The 12391-nt window shown below is 45.6% G+C and overlaps 4 protein-coding genes and 1 non-coding gene across 5 annotated transcripts; 4 read left to right on the top strand and 1 right to left on the bottom strand.

Moving 5' to 3' along the window:
- Positions 1 to 1738: 1738 nt before the first annotated feature.
- On the top strand, positions 1739 to 1861 carry LY89DRAFT_t52. Its single transcript has one exon. It is a non-coding gene; the product is annotated as a tRNA-Leu (tRNA).
- A 2799-nt stretch (positions 1862 to 4660) lies between these two features.
- Positions 4661 to 5094, top strand: LY89DRAFT_686664 (uncharacterized protein). The gene is made up of 3 exons (XM_018215336.1): positions 4661 to 4757; positions 4807 to 4889; positions 4952 to 5094. Exons 1-3 carry the CDS (start codon positions 4679 to 4681, stop codon positions 4967 to 4969), a joined length of 180 nt encoding a protein of 59 aa, XP_018068484.1. The 5' UTR covers positions 4661 to 4678; the 3' UTR covers positions 4970 to 5094.
- A 553-nt stretch (positions 5095 to 5647) lies between these two features.
- Positions 5648 to 7804, bottom strand: LY89DRAFT_686663 (uncharacterized protein). The gene is made up of 3 exons (XM_018215335.1): positions 7360 to 7804; positions 6572 to 7283; positions 5648 to 6506 (listed from the first exon to the last, which is right to left on the bottom strand). Exons 1-3 carry the CDS (start codon positions 7770 to 7772, stop codon positions 5937 to 5939), a joined length of 1695 nt encoding a protein of 564 aa, XP_018068483.1. The 5' UTR covers positions 7773 to 7804; the 3' UTR covers positions 5648 to 5936.
- Positions 7805 to 8076: 272 nt separating this feature from the next.
- Positions 8077 to 8376, top strand: LY89DRAFT_649793 (uncharacterized protein; the record flags this gene model as incomplete). Its single annotated transcript, XM_018212082.1, has 1 exon — positions 8077 to 8376. One exon carries the CDS (start codon positions 8077 to 8079, stop codon positions 8374 to 8376), a length of 300 nt encoding a protein of 99 aa, XP_018068482.1.
- Positions 8377 to 8745: 369 nt separating this feature from the next.
- Positions 8746 to 9207, top strand: LY89DRAFT_736174 (uncharacterized protein; the record flags this gene model as incomplete). The annotated part of the gene is made up of 1 exon (XM_018220091.1): positions 8746 to 9207. The coding sequence occupies one exon, from the start codon at positions 8746 to 8748 to the stop codon at positions 9205 to 9207; it is 462 nt and encodes a 153-aa protein (XP_018068481.1).
- Positions 9208 to 12391: the final 3184 nt, after the last annotated feature.

The following is a 12391-nucleotide window of genomic DNA, read 5'->3' as shown; positions in this document are numbered from 1 at the left end:
ACAGTCCAGTGCGTTCCTGGGACCGTACGTGTCCTGGGACACGTACGCCCAGGATTCCTCCGTATCCTGGGATCCCGCAGGGTCCCAGGAACGTGTCACAGTTCTGAAGTCACGTGGCTAGAATATGCACGTGACCTGTGACCTCTATATGTATCTCGCGTTCCCCTCTCCCCTCTTTCTCCTTTACCTTTAGATTCTAAGAGATAGCCTAATCGATTCCTCGTCTACGTACTTGAGTCCAACCGTGCTGTCACAAATCGTGGATTTAAATTTAATGTTATATATTTAAAAATATTTTCGAAATTTTAAAATAATTAATAATAATTTTTTAGAATAATTAATAATGAAATGTAAGTTTTGCTAAGTCTTGGCTTTAATATTTGCATAATTAATGTAATTATATTATAAAGCGATAATATTAATATTATAGCAAATGCAGCCGAAGATTAGATACTAAGATTATATTTGGCTAAGAATTTTGAGAGAAATTGTATTGTTTAAGTGCTTGAGGGGGAGTGCTTAAGTTAAGAGTATTCGAAATATTTAGCAATAGTAGCCACTCTAAACGTTAAGTTTCCCTCGTATGTAATTGCCTATGGCGACTATTGAGCCGTGGAAGCCCGCCACCTTTGACCAGGCGCCAAGAGTGCTCTCCACTATAAGAGTTCATCTGGTGTGACCTCACCTACATCAATTGTAACGCAATTCTCGCCTGTATCTCTTTGCCTGTCGGAATCTGTAACGGGTGCTAACCTCGGTGAAAATTTGCAAAGTCATTGTTTCTTGTGAAAGCGGGTTGAACCATGTCCCACTGACAAGTAACGTGCCCCGGATAAGCCCACCCATAGCGACAGCCGGGATTTCGTTAGGCGACCTATGTCATCCGTGTCTCCGCTGCGCCGGACATCAAGCCTGCAAGCATCTTGCTGTCATTGAGAGCAAAATCCAGTGGGATTCGACCACCTCGTTATAAAGAGATGTATGATCGCCAGAACTCTCAGCCCAAATGAAGAGTGGTCTAAAAGGTCACTCTAGCACTCTTTCTGTGTACTGCTTTCTGGCCGGAGAGCTTCTGTGTAACTGAAGTCAATCCATTCAGATGTACGTCTGGGATCCACAACACGGATTTCGGTTCACTCCTCTAAAATTTTGCCAATCTTTCTCTCCTGTACTTTTCCTTTGCATATCATCCAAGGTCAGATTTGGACAAATTCATGCATTTGTGCATCGGTATCCTGAAGCTCGACAGTCTCTCTCGGTGCAATTGATCGGTCTGTTTAACGGTTCACTTGGACGTGTGGCGTCTCGGAATGTGCAGTCTGTTCTTGGCGTGGGTTGACTTTGCGTGTTTGTGTCTATTGAGTACCACTCCCCGGGTTCAATCATTGTTGAATTTGGTTCACGAGTCTCTTGTCGAGCTGGCAATATGGTTACCTTGAGATCAGATATCCCGTCATCAATGCACCATTTGTCCAGTGCTCTTGGAATCAAATGTTTCGTTTTAGATCTACGCGACAGCGTCCCCGAGGGCCGGTACAACGACGCTCGTGTTATACTTTCCGCTTATCTCGAACATCTCGTGTTTGGCGTAAGAGTAATCAAAAAATTCCTTTTAGGTAGCTGGAGTTTTAGTTTCAGTTTACACAGCTCAAATAGCGATGAAACATTTAATGGCATTCGCTTATCTCAACTTTCAAGCGTATATGAATAATTTCAAGCATTATTGTGCCATATCAAAGGAAGCATAGCTTAGTGGTACAGCTCACGATTTAAATTGTAAAGTTTGGTGGACCATTTAGTTGGAAAGCGCGGGTAGAGACATTAAGTTTGTGGATCGCTGGTTCAAATCCAGCTGCTTCTAAAATTTTTTTCTCTCTTTTTGTTTCTCTTTGTATCTGTAGTATTAATTAAGCCCAGAGCTAGTTTTGTTTGTTGTTCCTATATAATAGTTGTTTCGTTTTCCTTGTAAAAAAAATTGTCTAGTGAGACCTCGGGTTTTGGTAGATATTGTTAAGACTATCGAATTATATACATCTGCCGAGATTTAAGGTCGGAATTTTATTTGATTGTTGTCATAGATAATAATCCTATTCTCAATCTGGATAGCTTCCGACTTCTTACTCGAAATCTGAGAAACGATTGAATATTCTCGGAGGACCAGCAGCCCTCTCAATAAATGTTAGCTCTGAACACCGCGTTTTAACCACGATGCACAATCAGACAAGATCAGCGAGGCCATTCTTGGACGATCGCTAGGTGAAACATTCTTTCATCTCCATCGGGCCGGGAATGATATATACAAAGGAGCGGACCTTCTGCAGAGGCGCCATCACAGGCCCCATTAGCGGTACTTGACCCAGCTGCTCGAGCAGTCCATCTTCTTCAGGCTCGATCCGGATATAGACGTCAATACTCTGCGTCAATGACAAAGTCATAATCTCCACGTGACATAGAATCCTCTACACTCAAGATCTCGGTAATGGTCGCATGTCCGTCCCGATGTCATTTAACCCGAGTTGTAAAAAAGTCGTAACTAAATTGCAAGACTAAGCTGCGGGAAAGTTGACACTGTGCGCTTTTCGTTAAGCTGCTGATGTTGACTTTCTCTCTCCAGCATCGGTAACCCCTCTTCTCACGTCTTTGCTTCGTCGCCTGCCTTTTCCTGACTAGACTCCCAAGTAAATCTTTCGTCGTTCAAGCTCTACAGTGTCACTTCCAAGTAATCCTCTTGTTGTTCAACCTTTACATTGTTTTTCTTTTTCAGAGCAGCAGAACTTCAAAGAAACGCACTGCCAGTATCTGCTCTTTATTGTTGACTCTGGCATGACTTGGAAGAGCATGACCGACTCCTTGTACCTCTCAAGGCCAGCTCCGAATAACATCTTCTCAGCTGCCGTAATATGATTACAATTATGAAGTAGCATCAGCTCGTGTACAGAAATTTAGCCTCTAGAGCTGCATCGAGCCTTTTCCATTTCAGGCCACCTATCACCTTGACCGCAGGAATCTGTAAAGCTCAGCGTTTGAACGTTCTGCAATATACGCCTTCTCTTTAAACGATTCACATCATTATCTCTTTGTATAACACAACTAATGTACGTACGTGTCTTGCTCTACTTTTGGATTTATAAAGTATATGACTTGGTAGATTTGTCTGACGAGGCTAAGATCTAGTAGATTTGTCTGATGAGGCTGAGAACTAGTAGATTTGTCTGATGAGGCTGAGCATCTGCAGATTCAGCCCAGCTCGTCTTCCAACGCTTCTAATCACCAACTTCACACAGCCCAAGTCCTTCCCCTTGTCTACCTCGCCGACTAGTCTTCTGGGCCGTTGAGTTCCCGCTTCTCATCTCCGATAATTTCTCACGTCGAGTTCAATCACCAAGTTCTCGTAATAATTTTGTCAAGATGTCTTTACAAATTCCCTCTCTACGAATCTTGTGTATCCTCACCCCCGCGGGCGATATAAGCCATGGGCATGAAACGACAGAAGGAATTCTTTCTGCATAACTCTGGCTTTTACTTCTTCTCTCGAGGCTATTGCAAGTAGTTGCGGGATTCTTTGGCCGTTGATTGCTGTCTTTTGTTTTTGTTTTCGTAGTCAAAGGCAAAGCAGGCTTTCTCTGTTGACGGTCCACTTCAAAGTTTCCTTCTCCAACTCCGTATTTTATCTGCTTTTCGCTGATGTTCAATATTTGCAATTATTCGATGGAAGGCTTTCAGACTCCGCATTGTCTTCACCTCGTCTTCGCATGGCGTTCCTAATTCCAATAACCTGCTACTCCATACCTAATGACTCTCGCCCACTGACGACCAATCCTCGGCACTCCGCTCTCCCAATGCAACAAAAAGCTTTCTCGTGGACGCTTCGGTATATGCCATCCTCTAAGCTAACCAATCTACAGCCCAGGTTGTATGACATTGAGAAATCGGCGTGCTGCAGTCGATACACAAATGACAGAATAAACTCCGGACTCGTCCATTCTCGCTTTCCAGAGAAGTGCAGGTGGTAGAGAAGTTCATTCACGGTAAGATCTCAGACTTCTCCGCAGGCTCTGGTGTCGTCCCTATCGCGAGCTCGCAAGCATTGAAAAAACTCTCTTCCACAAAATTAACTCTTCGTCTTCTAATAGAGTTTCACGATTTATCCAATCACATGTGCCCTTCCCCCTATCTCGTTAACCTGACCGTCTGGTTGGTGTTCTCCATTGAAACTTCCAGAGCCAAAACCGATCTACCAATACGAGCTTTCAGGGGCAAGTGATCCTTGCAGTGGAAGAAGATCCCGGCGCTGCAGTCAGCTGCGTCCGGAAAGGATTACTCTCAGGCCCTTGGCAACAGTCCTGCAAAAACACCTCGCCGTCGGGTCATCCGACCAAGCACCAATCACTTCTCGGCTAATGCCACCTTCGCAGCCGAAGGAGGGTGGGGTGGTGAGCTTCGACTCTGTATCGTTTGCTATGGAGAATTGACATTGAACTTCAATATGGATGCACTGCTATGCCTGATCCTAATGTGTGCAGAATCCTGCAATCCACCCTCCTGTCATAGTACGATTTACATCCTCGCGTGATTGATTATCACCAGTCAAAACTGACGGTTGATCGCCCGAGCTTTTTAACCAGTTTCCACTCCTCAATTTTCTGTTCTCCACTTTTCACAGCATCTGCAACAAATAATGACAGCAGTACTGCCCTCTACGACTGGCCTGTTAGGACTGTGGAATGGTACGAATGACGGCGAACATGGATACCTTGGTGAGGCAATTTCGCAGAGGGCCGCCACATAATTGCTAATTCACCATAGACTATGCGACGGGGGAGACGAACGTAAATCGTCCTAAGGAGTATGAGATTGAAGCCCATGACATTCGCAGTTTTGATCCCCAGGTATATGCTCTAACCCTTTGTCTCTACTGGCGCCTACGAATCTAGGCTGACCTACTACTAAGGTCAATTTTGATCGGTAATGGTTATTAATTCGTCGATATCCCTACTGTGGTGACCGATGAGTAATTTACGGTAGTTGATAAGACTGAAGAAGGGAAGGCATTCATCCAGGAAATTTACTTCAAGGAGTGCAAGAGAGTCATAGAGGAAATTACTGGAGGGGCTGCTTTCATTTTGCCAATATCATTCTTTATACGTGAACGGAAAGATCCAAAGCAGGTCACCAATGAGAAGATCGGCAATGTTGAGCCGACATATACTCCACGCCCTGTAGCTCACCTCGATCGTGATCCCCAACGGCCGTCCCCGTCCTGGAGGCGGCGGTGGGTCTGGAAAGGCTCAAGAGCTGCTCTCTAAATATGGCCGCTGGGCTCAGGTCAACGTGTGGCGACCAATTGGTGATTTCTATCTATTCCTTCATAGAAGCACTGATGCTCACCAAGTGAATGATAGGTAACCCAGCCACCATGTGGCCACTCGTCTTCATGAACCACGATCGTATCCCAGACTGGAGTTACGATTCCCATGTTGCCCATGTTTGGTGCAATCGTGTCGAGCAAATCAAATCGGCGCCGGCAACCTGTGCGACACCACATCTCAACCACAATCGACAGGACGCTCCATTCCCCCTGACACCTGACACTTCTCGATCATTTCCTTCATCTAAATTAATCACTTCACTCTATTGTGCCCACATATTTCCTTGAGTTGAGAAATCCATTGTTTGTGTCTAGGCTACGGAAAGACGAAAAAAGGGGGGGGAAAGAAAAAAGGGGAAAAAAGAGAAACATGCTTTGATGCCTTGGTCAACCCATACGCCCTCCGTCTATGCCTCCTAGCCCTTCCAGTAGTGGGTCGCGATAGTTCAACCGGTGAAGAATGGTGCCTTCCAAGTTCGTAGTAAAACGAGATTCGAAGGTAGTTACTGTGAGCAACATCATCTTCGGCTCAAGCGTTCATGGTCAACGTAACGTCGACCTCCGACGATTAGCAGAAACTGACGCTTCCTTCAGCCCAACCCATGCATGTTTCGATATCGCTTAGAATAACATGAATTGGAGTGGCATAAGTAACATCGTGAATAGTGTGATATCCAATTCCAAGACCTCCCCATGCCATAGCTATGGGTCGGAAATTGCTATCGATCAGAGGGGCTCCCGAATCACCGGGTCTCGTGACCTGATCGTATGGAGAGGGGCTAACAAAGCACCATTCTCGAGTTATGTTTGGAAATTCAGAAGAGGCAAGAGTAGCCTTGATCCCAGTGAACGTGCCTTGCTTCCATCCGGTTGTACGACTTGGCACTTTGAAAAAGACCTCGTCTGATTTCGGGTCGTCTCGCCGGAGTGGCTTGAACTCGGGACCTGGTCTGAAGTATCGCCAAGCCGCTGAACGGAATGCCTCTGCTTTATCCTTAGGATTGCGCTCGTCTGCATTGGTTTGGGGTCCGATGGGTCCGATGTTTCCGGAGTCAAAGTGGGCTTCGAGAGCGTTCCGGTGTGACGAGTCGAGCTCTAGGAATTCAGAATCTGAGTCGAACATAGAATGAGGAAGATGCTTTGATCTTGTTAGAATAATCTACAGTGTCTGGAAGACTTGCATAAAAGGATTGATAGACTAACCTTGTTTTTGGTTTGTAGACCCACATCTATCTCAAAGATTGCCCAATCCAAGCGGCCTGCGTATGCGGTTGATGGTGTATTTGGATCCGAAACTGCAATGATGGCTTTTCTGGGTTGGATTTCGGTCCAACTCTCGCTTTGCTTTACCATCTCCGACCAATGCTCCAAAGACATCTCCGCCGCCCGCAAAGCAGTCTCCGCCGCTCTTGAAGTCCCGGCAAAGGAGCCTTCATGCACGCCAAGCGCCTCAAGCACCTTAAGCTTCTCTAACTTCTTTGTCTCCTCTTCCTTTGCTGAGGACCACATGTCGTAGCTCTCTTTGCATCCCTTCTTGGTTGCCGTGTCGTCGTTCATAGCCGGCATCTCAACAAGATGACTTGTTTCGCCTGGCGTGTAGACATACGTCCCTTTCCGGTCAACACCTAGAACCTTGCCGCTAGGGTCGAGAACATGTGCACAGGTCAAGCCGTAAATCTCATTTTCTTCATGTTTGATATATCCCGTAAACGAGCCTGCTGCCGTCTCATCCTTCTTTCCAACTGACATCCCGGGGAAAGGCGGCGAGGTGTACATTTGAGACCAAGACCCGCTGAGATCTTGTCCTGCACGGGTTTCTGGAGGGCATCCTTCAGGGTCTTCAGAAGCTCGCAGCTTGGGGGCCTTGAAGAAGAGGAGGTCCTGCGGTGGTGGTCGGCAAAGGTCCACGTAGACTCTGTTGAACGAAAAGTGACTCGTTAGCTTTCATACTCTTGAATTCCTACACCTGCGGTGATGACTTTGATACGTACGGCTCGCCCACCTGCCATGAAGTTGCGATGGTAGCACTGATTTGATTGACAATCGCCAGCGCCAGCTCGTTAGCAACATCCCCTACGGCGAGCAAGTGTACCACGATAGGATTGGCCGTCGCGCTGAACTGGAAGCCCCATCTGAGTACATGTAGACGCCACAGGCACGCGCTTAGGAGGTGAGTTTGTACGATTTCGACAATCTTCTCATGAATTTCCGCTTCGTATTGTCGTGCGAACTCGACATGGTAAACGGGAAATGCCCTCTTTCTGGTTCGGAATGTAGAGCTGGGATGCTTCGTACAGTCGAATTGACATTCGGGATTATTCGAGGCAAGAATCAGCATATCAGGACGACCGTAGTCCCCTGTAGAAATCAGACGAGCGGGGGGGTATCCCTGAACTTGTGCCATGGCTGAGGAATCGTGGTGCTGGGAAAGGAACGAGGGGAAGTTTAAGTCTCGTGCGTTGCGAGTCAACGTCTGTGTGGACGCCATTGTTGCGGCTAATCCAAATGAGGCAACGCGTTGTTCTTTTGAGGGGTTGTATTTTTTCGGTGTGGAGTTATATTTTTCCGTCGTCAGCCTCGAAGTCTGCAAAACTAAGGAAGTCCGTGCTTAAACTTCGCTTAATGCGGCTCGGTAAAATTAACATTTTCACGTGATTTTCATCGTTTACGTAGCCCGCATCGTATATTTAAAAATTATGATCTGGTAAATGCATTTCGTACCATTCCTAATTCATACTATCGTCCTCAAAGATCATCAACCTTTCTTCACACACTGCGACTTTCAACGAAAAAACATCCTAGTCAGAGACGTTGGAGATGGATATTCGCTGATAATAATCGACTGGGAGGCCTCAGGTTGGTATCCTAGCTACTGGGAGTTTGCCAATGCGTTGTTTGCGTGCGGGCGATGGGAGGATGATTGGTCTTTCTGGGTTTTACAAATTCTAGATCCTTTCTTCAATGAGTACTCATGGATGCAAAGATTACGCACAGAGTTGTGGTCTTAAACTGCATAGTAGTCGGAATTTGAGCATGTACCTAAGTTTAAGGCTGAAGACCAGAATCCCTTGTGATTCATTCATTGAAATTATCATAATAGCTACGGTCATGCAACCCATTCGCAGCTAAGCAAACCAACAAAATCCCCGCAAGAAGCATCATCGTAGGATGTTCCTTTGTTGGGATGAATGTTCCTCAACTTTCTTGCACCTGCTTCAAGATCCCTGGCCGCTTAAAATCCACCAACACCACATTTTGAATCTCGGGATTCGAAAGCACGTTTGGAGGCCGTAGATCACGATGCTCCACTCCGAAACTCAACATCTTTGTAACTGCCCCGCTCGTTTCCGCAGCCAAATCCTGATCAAATCATACTCATGCTTCCATATGCCTTCAAGAACTACGATACTCGTCTGTCTCAATCTCGATCCCTAGAGGCGATCAAAGCCGCGATGCCACGCTTTGTCTCAGAAGAAGATATAACTGGCCCTTTCAAGTTGCTTAATCGAGACTTTCGCCTTGGCAATATTCTTGTCGACAAGAATTGGAAAATCACTGCTGTGCTGGATTGGGTATTCTCAAATGTGGGCCCTAGTCAACTTGCTGAGCTGTTCGCATGGGACGATCAGGAGGATATGGTGAAGCACAAACTTGAGAGAGAATTCAAGAATAAATTCGATGCATTTATATTGTTGGTGAGAGAAGAGGAGGATCGAAGAGGAATGGATGATTCATTTTCTCGCCGGATGTCCCAGTACTTAGAGGACGGAACGTTGTGGTTCAACTTGCCGATCGAAGAGTATATGATTTGGGAGCATCTACTAGAGCGTGTCTGTTAGAACATAGATATATCGGTGAACTTTTAGGTGGATTGACTTTTATTTCTCTGGACAGCTTCCTCTGTCCAACTCCTTCGCTAAGTCCAGGTCGATCAATCTTCCCTTTGGATTTCCTTCAGCAGAGGCACCAAGATTCAACCGCAGATGTATTTATAGTCGAGAATTCTGGGTACCCGTCTCTAACAAATGCCTCACCATTGTTGTATCTCCATCTGCAGCAGAGAACGCTGTTAAATGATGTCGTGGTACTCTCGTGATAGGCTCGGCGCAATGCTGGCGTCAAAAATGATCATTGAAGCTGGAACTCGACGTCGACACGCAGTTGATTAAATACTTTGCCTCCTGGTTAGTCAATTGTCCAACAGAGGATTATGGCCGCAGACAGGGCATGTACATACATGATCAGGCGCACCAGAACCTGACCTCTCTTTGCCATACGACTGGTGGTCTTGAGGATGGGTGCTTGTCGAGGCAGCTTTCTTCACTCCCTTCCGGCTCGAAAACGTCGCGACCGTCGTAGCAGGCGCAGAGTATCGGATCGCATTCGAGCCCCACCACTTCGCAAAGTCCCGCATGCCAAACTTCTTCCTGCAAATGAATAACCTCATCAACCTCTCGAATTGCAAGCAAGAGGTCAGACACCATCCAAGGTTGTTTTTAAGCGACAACGATGACTTAGTTGTTCTGCCCAACCAGCTCCGCCAATAGACTTCATCTCACCCTACACTGAGGGGCAACCGTTTTGCCCTGTTTTCCGCCGTACATCAGCATTCCCTCAGCGAAATATTCTATCAGATTCATTTCTCCTTTACGCCGCGACCGTTACCCTATCTCATTGCACACGTCGCATTTGGCATAAAGGCACAGGAGAGTGCCTCTGACTCTGAAGACTCGACTCCACATTCTGCCTTTCCGCAAATAGGCGTATAATTTTAGATACTAATGCTTTGTCTTGCAGTCTAAGCGATGGGAAAGCGATGGAAAAAAGCCAATGGCGTCTATTTGTCTTTAAACCACCAGAATATCCGCTTACAGAGCTGATATATAGGTAGCCTGTCTTTTGGACAAAGACTTGCTTCTTATTTGGTTTGAAGCACTATGCAAATACCCCGCCATTAATTATATCTGACTATAATAGCGACTTTAGTCGAGCAAGGGTCGAAGGCTCTGGTGATACAAGTATCAATTTGACGTTCGTTGGAATATATTCTGCAATCCGGGAAAGCCATATGCCTGTGGGCATGCTTGAAATTCTATCTTCCCGACCTATAATCACTCGAAAGGTGATTAATCCTTCCCATATTTTCGACAAGCGCAAGTAAAATATTGCTTCTTCTGCTAGCAAAAGAACTTGTGGATCTTTATCTTGCTTTTTAAATTTGACGCTACTAATAGGGAGTTTAGGCTTAGGTTTCTAGTAGTTTAAAAGGAGTTTCGGCGAGTTTATTATACGACTTCGAATTTTATTATCAATATAATAACAAGCTAAAAAGTCGAGAAATCGTTTACGATTACGAAAACTATTTTGAGTATATAGCGGATGCTTTCCTAACTATTAGTATAACTTGAGAGGAAAATAAGTAGAAGACGTTAATACATACTTTTAGCTTATTTTCTGCTCCGCTGAACGTTCCCGCTACAGAGGATTTCTAGCCCCTGCGCACCCTCCTCGCGGATCTGATAATATGGCACACAGCACGCCTAGCCAGCCTAGGCATATTCGAAGCCATTAATAATAGAACTTAGCAAAACGTGAAAATTCCCGGTCAAAGTATAAAAGTTGTGAGGTGCGTAGTGCTTAGTACTTGATTAATAGTCTCATAATGCAAAGAGACATTGTACTGAGTGTCTAAGAAGGCTTTATAATATTTTTCTAGGAGTGCGGCTTTCGATGTTGATGCAATCCTTTGTTTTAGTGAGCAGACTATGAGGCGTGAGTTAGGGCAGCCCCGCTAATGGTGGGTGTGGTCAGAACGAACTAAATTAGAATTTAGGTTTCGCTTTAAGACCGTTCCCAGGGACTGGTTGGGTAGGAGCTGAATTGAGAGGCAAAAGCTTGCATTTCAAGCACAACTCTACGGACACCAGTAACAGACCATTGAAGGCACAATTTTGCAGATTCTATTATTATATTGCTATTTTCGCAGCTGTAAGGCAAAAACCCCACAGCCATCAATAACGGACTTGTTACATCAAAGGGGCTGTAATGAAGCATTGCTCAATACTTTCTTAGCCTAGGTCGTGCTATGAAACTTGCTTCTAAAAGCCACAGTTTACTTATGACCAGCGCCAGTAACAACTACTATCTGCATTGAGACACTTAGCATTAAGATAACCATTTGACGTCCCAGTTTAAGCTTCTGCAGTGCCAGCTTCAGCTTCTCCAGTACATGGTATTTTCTATGCAGCAACAAACTCTGCTGCTGACGCACCAATTCCAAGCGTCGAAGCATATCCAATAGCTCCTCCAACCTTGACATCTGTGCCTGCCGGCATACCCTCGATAGAGACGCTAGCTGCGGCAGAGATTGGTATATCGTTAATACTCGCTGGCCTAGATTCAAGATCGGTAGGATTCGAAGCACTGTCTATATTGAGAAATGTATGTTGTTCCGGAAATTTCGCACTAAGTAGCAAAAAGAGGTAAGATTGACATGCGCCATCGTCGACAGGGTTAAGTGGCTGAAAACTACCGAACCAGACTTGGGTGGACAAAGGTGATGGCGCTGCAAAGCAAAACCGACAATTCCATCGATAAAAGGGCAATCGAACGCTGGGTGTCATCACAAAGCCGGATACTCTGATCCCTGGTTCCGAAAGTGAAGCCATGTATGTCTCCCTTGCGAGGAACCAAGACGTCGAGTTTCGTCTTGGATGGCATGTTTTGAAAAACATGGACTCCGAAACGGGAGTATGGTCGTTGGCTGATCGCGACATCAAGGAGGAAGAATTCTTCGCTCAAGGGATATGGGAGAATCTGTCCCGCTCGCTCCTGGGCGTTGACAAGTTACGAAAAGACTTAGCAAGGTCCTTCTCGGACCAGGCTGGTAAAGCAGTCAGCTAGCTGATCAGTCGACTGATAAGTGATCAGTTAAAGCCAATCAGTTAGCGATTTTAAATGATTTCAGTCTATCAGTTAGCCAAAAGTTTAACTGACAGTTGCTTATAAGTTGGGAGATATTTG

Source organism: Mollisia scopiformis (genome assembly GCF_001500285.1).
Source record: "Mollisia scopiformis unplaced genomic scaffold LY89scaffold_17, whole genome shotgun sequence".
Classification (NCBI taxonomy): domain Eukaryota; kingdom Fungi; phylum Ascomycota; class Leotiomycetes; order Helotiales; family Mollisiaceae; genus Mollisia; species Mollisia scopiformis.
Note: the sequence above shows the minus strand (reverse complement) of the source record. Positions and strands in the feature narration are given on the sequence as shown.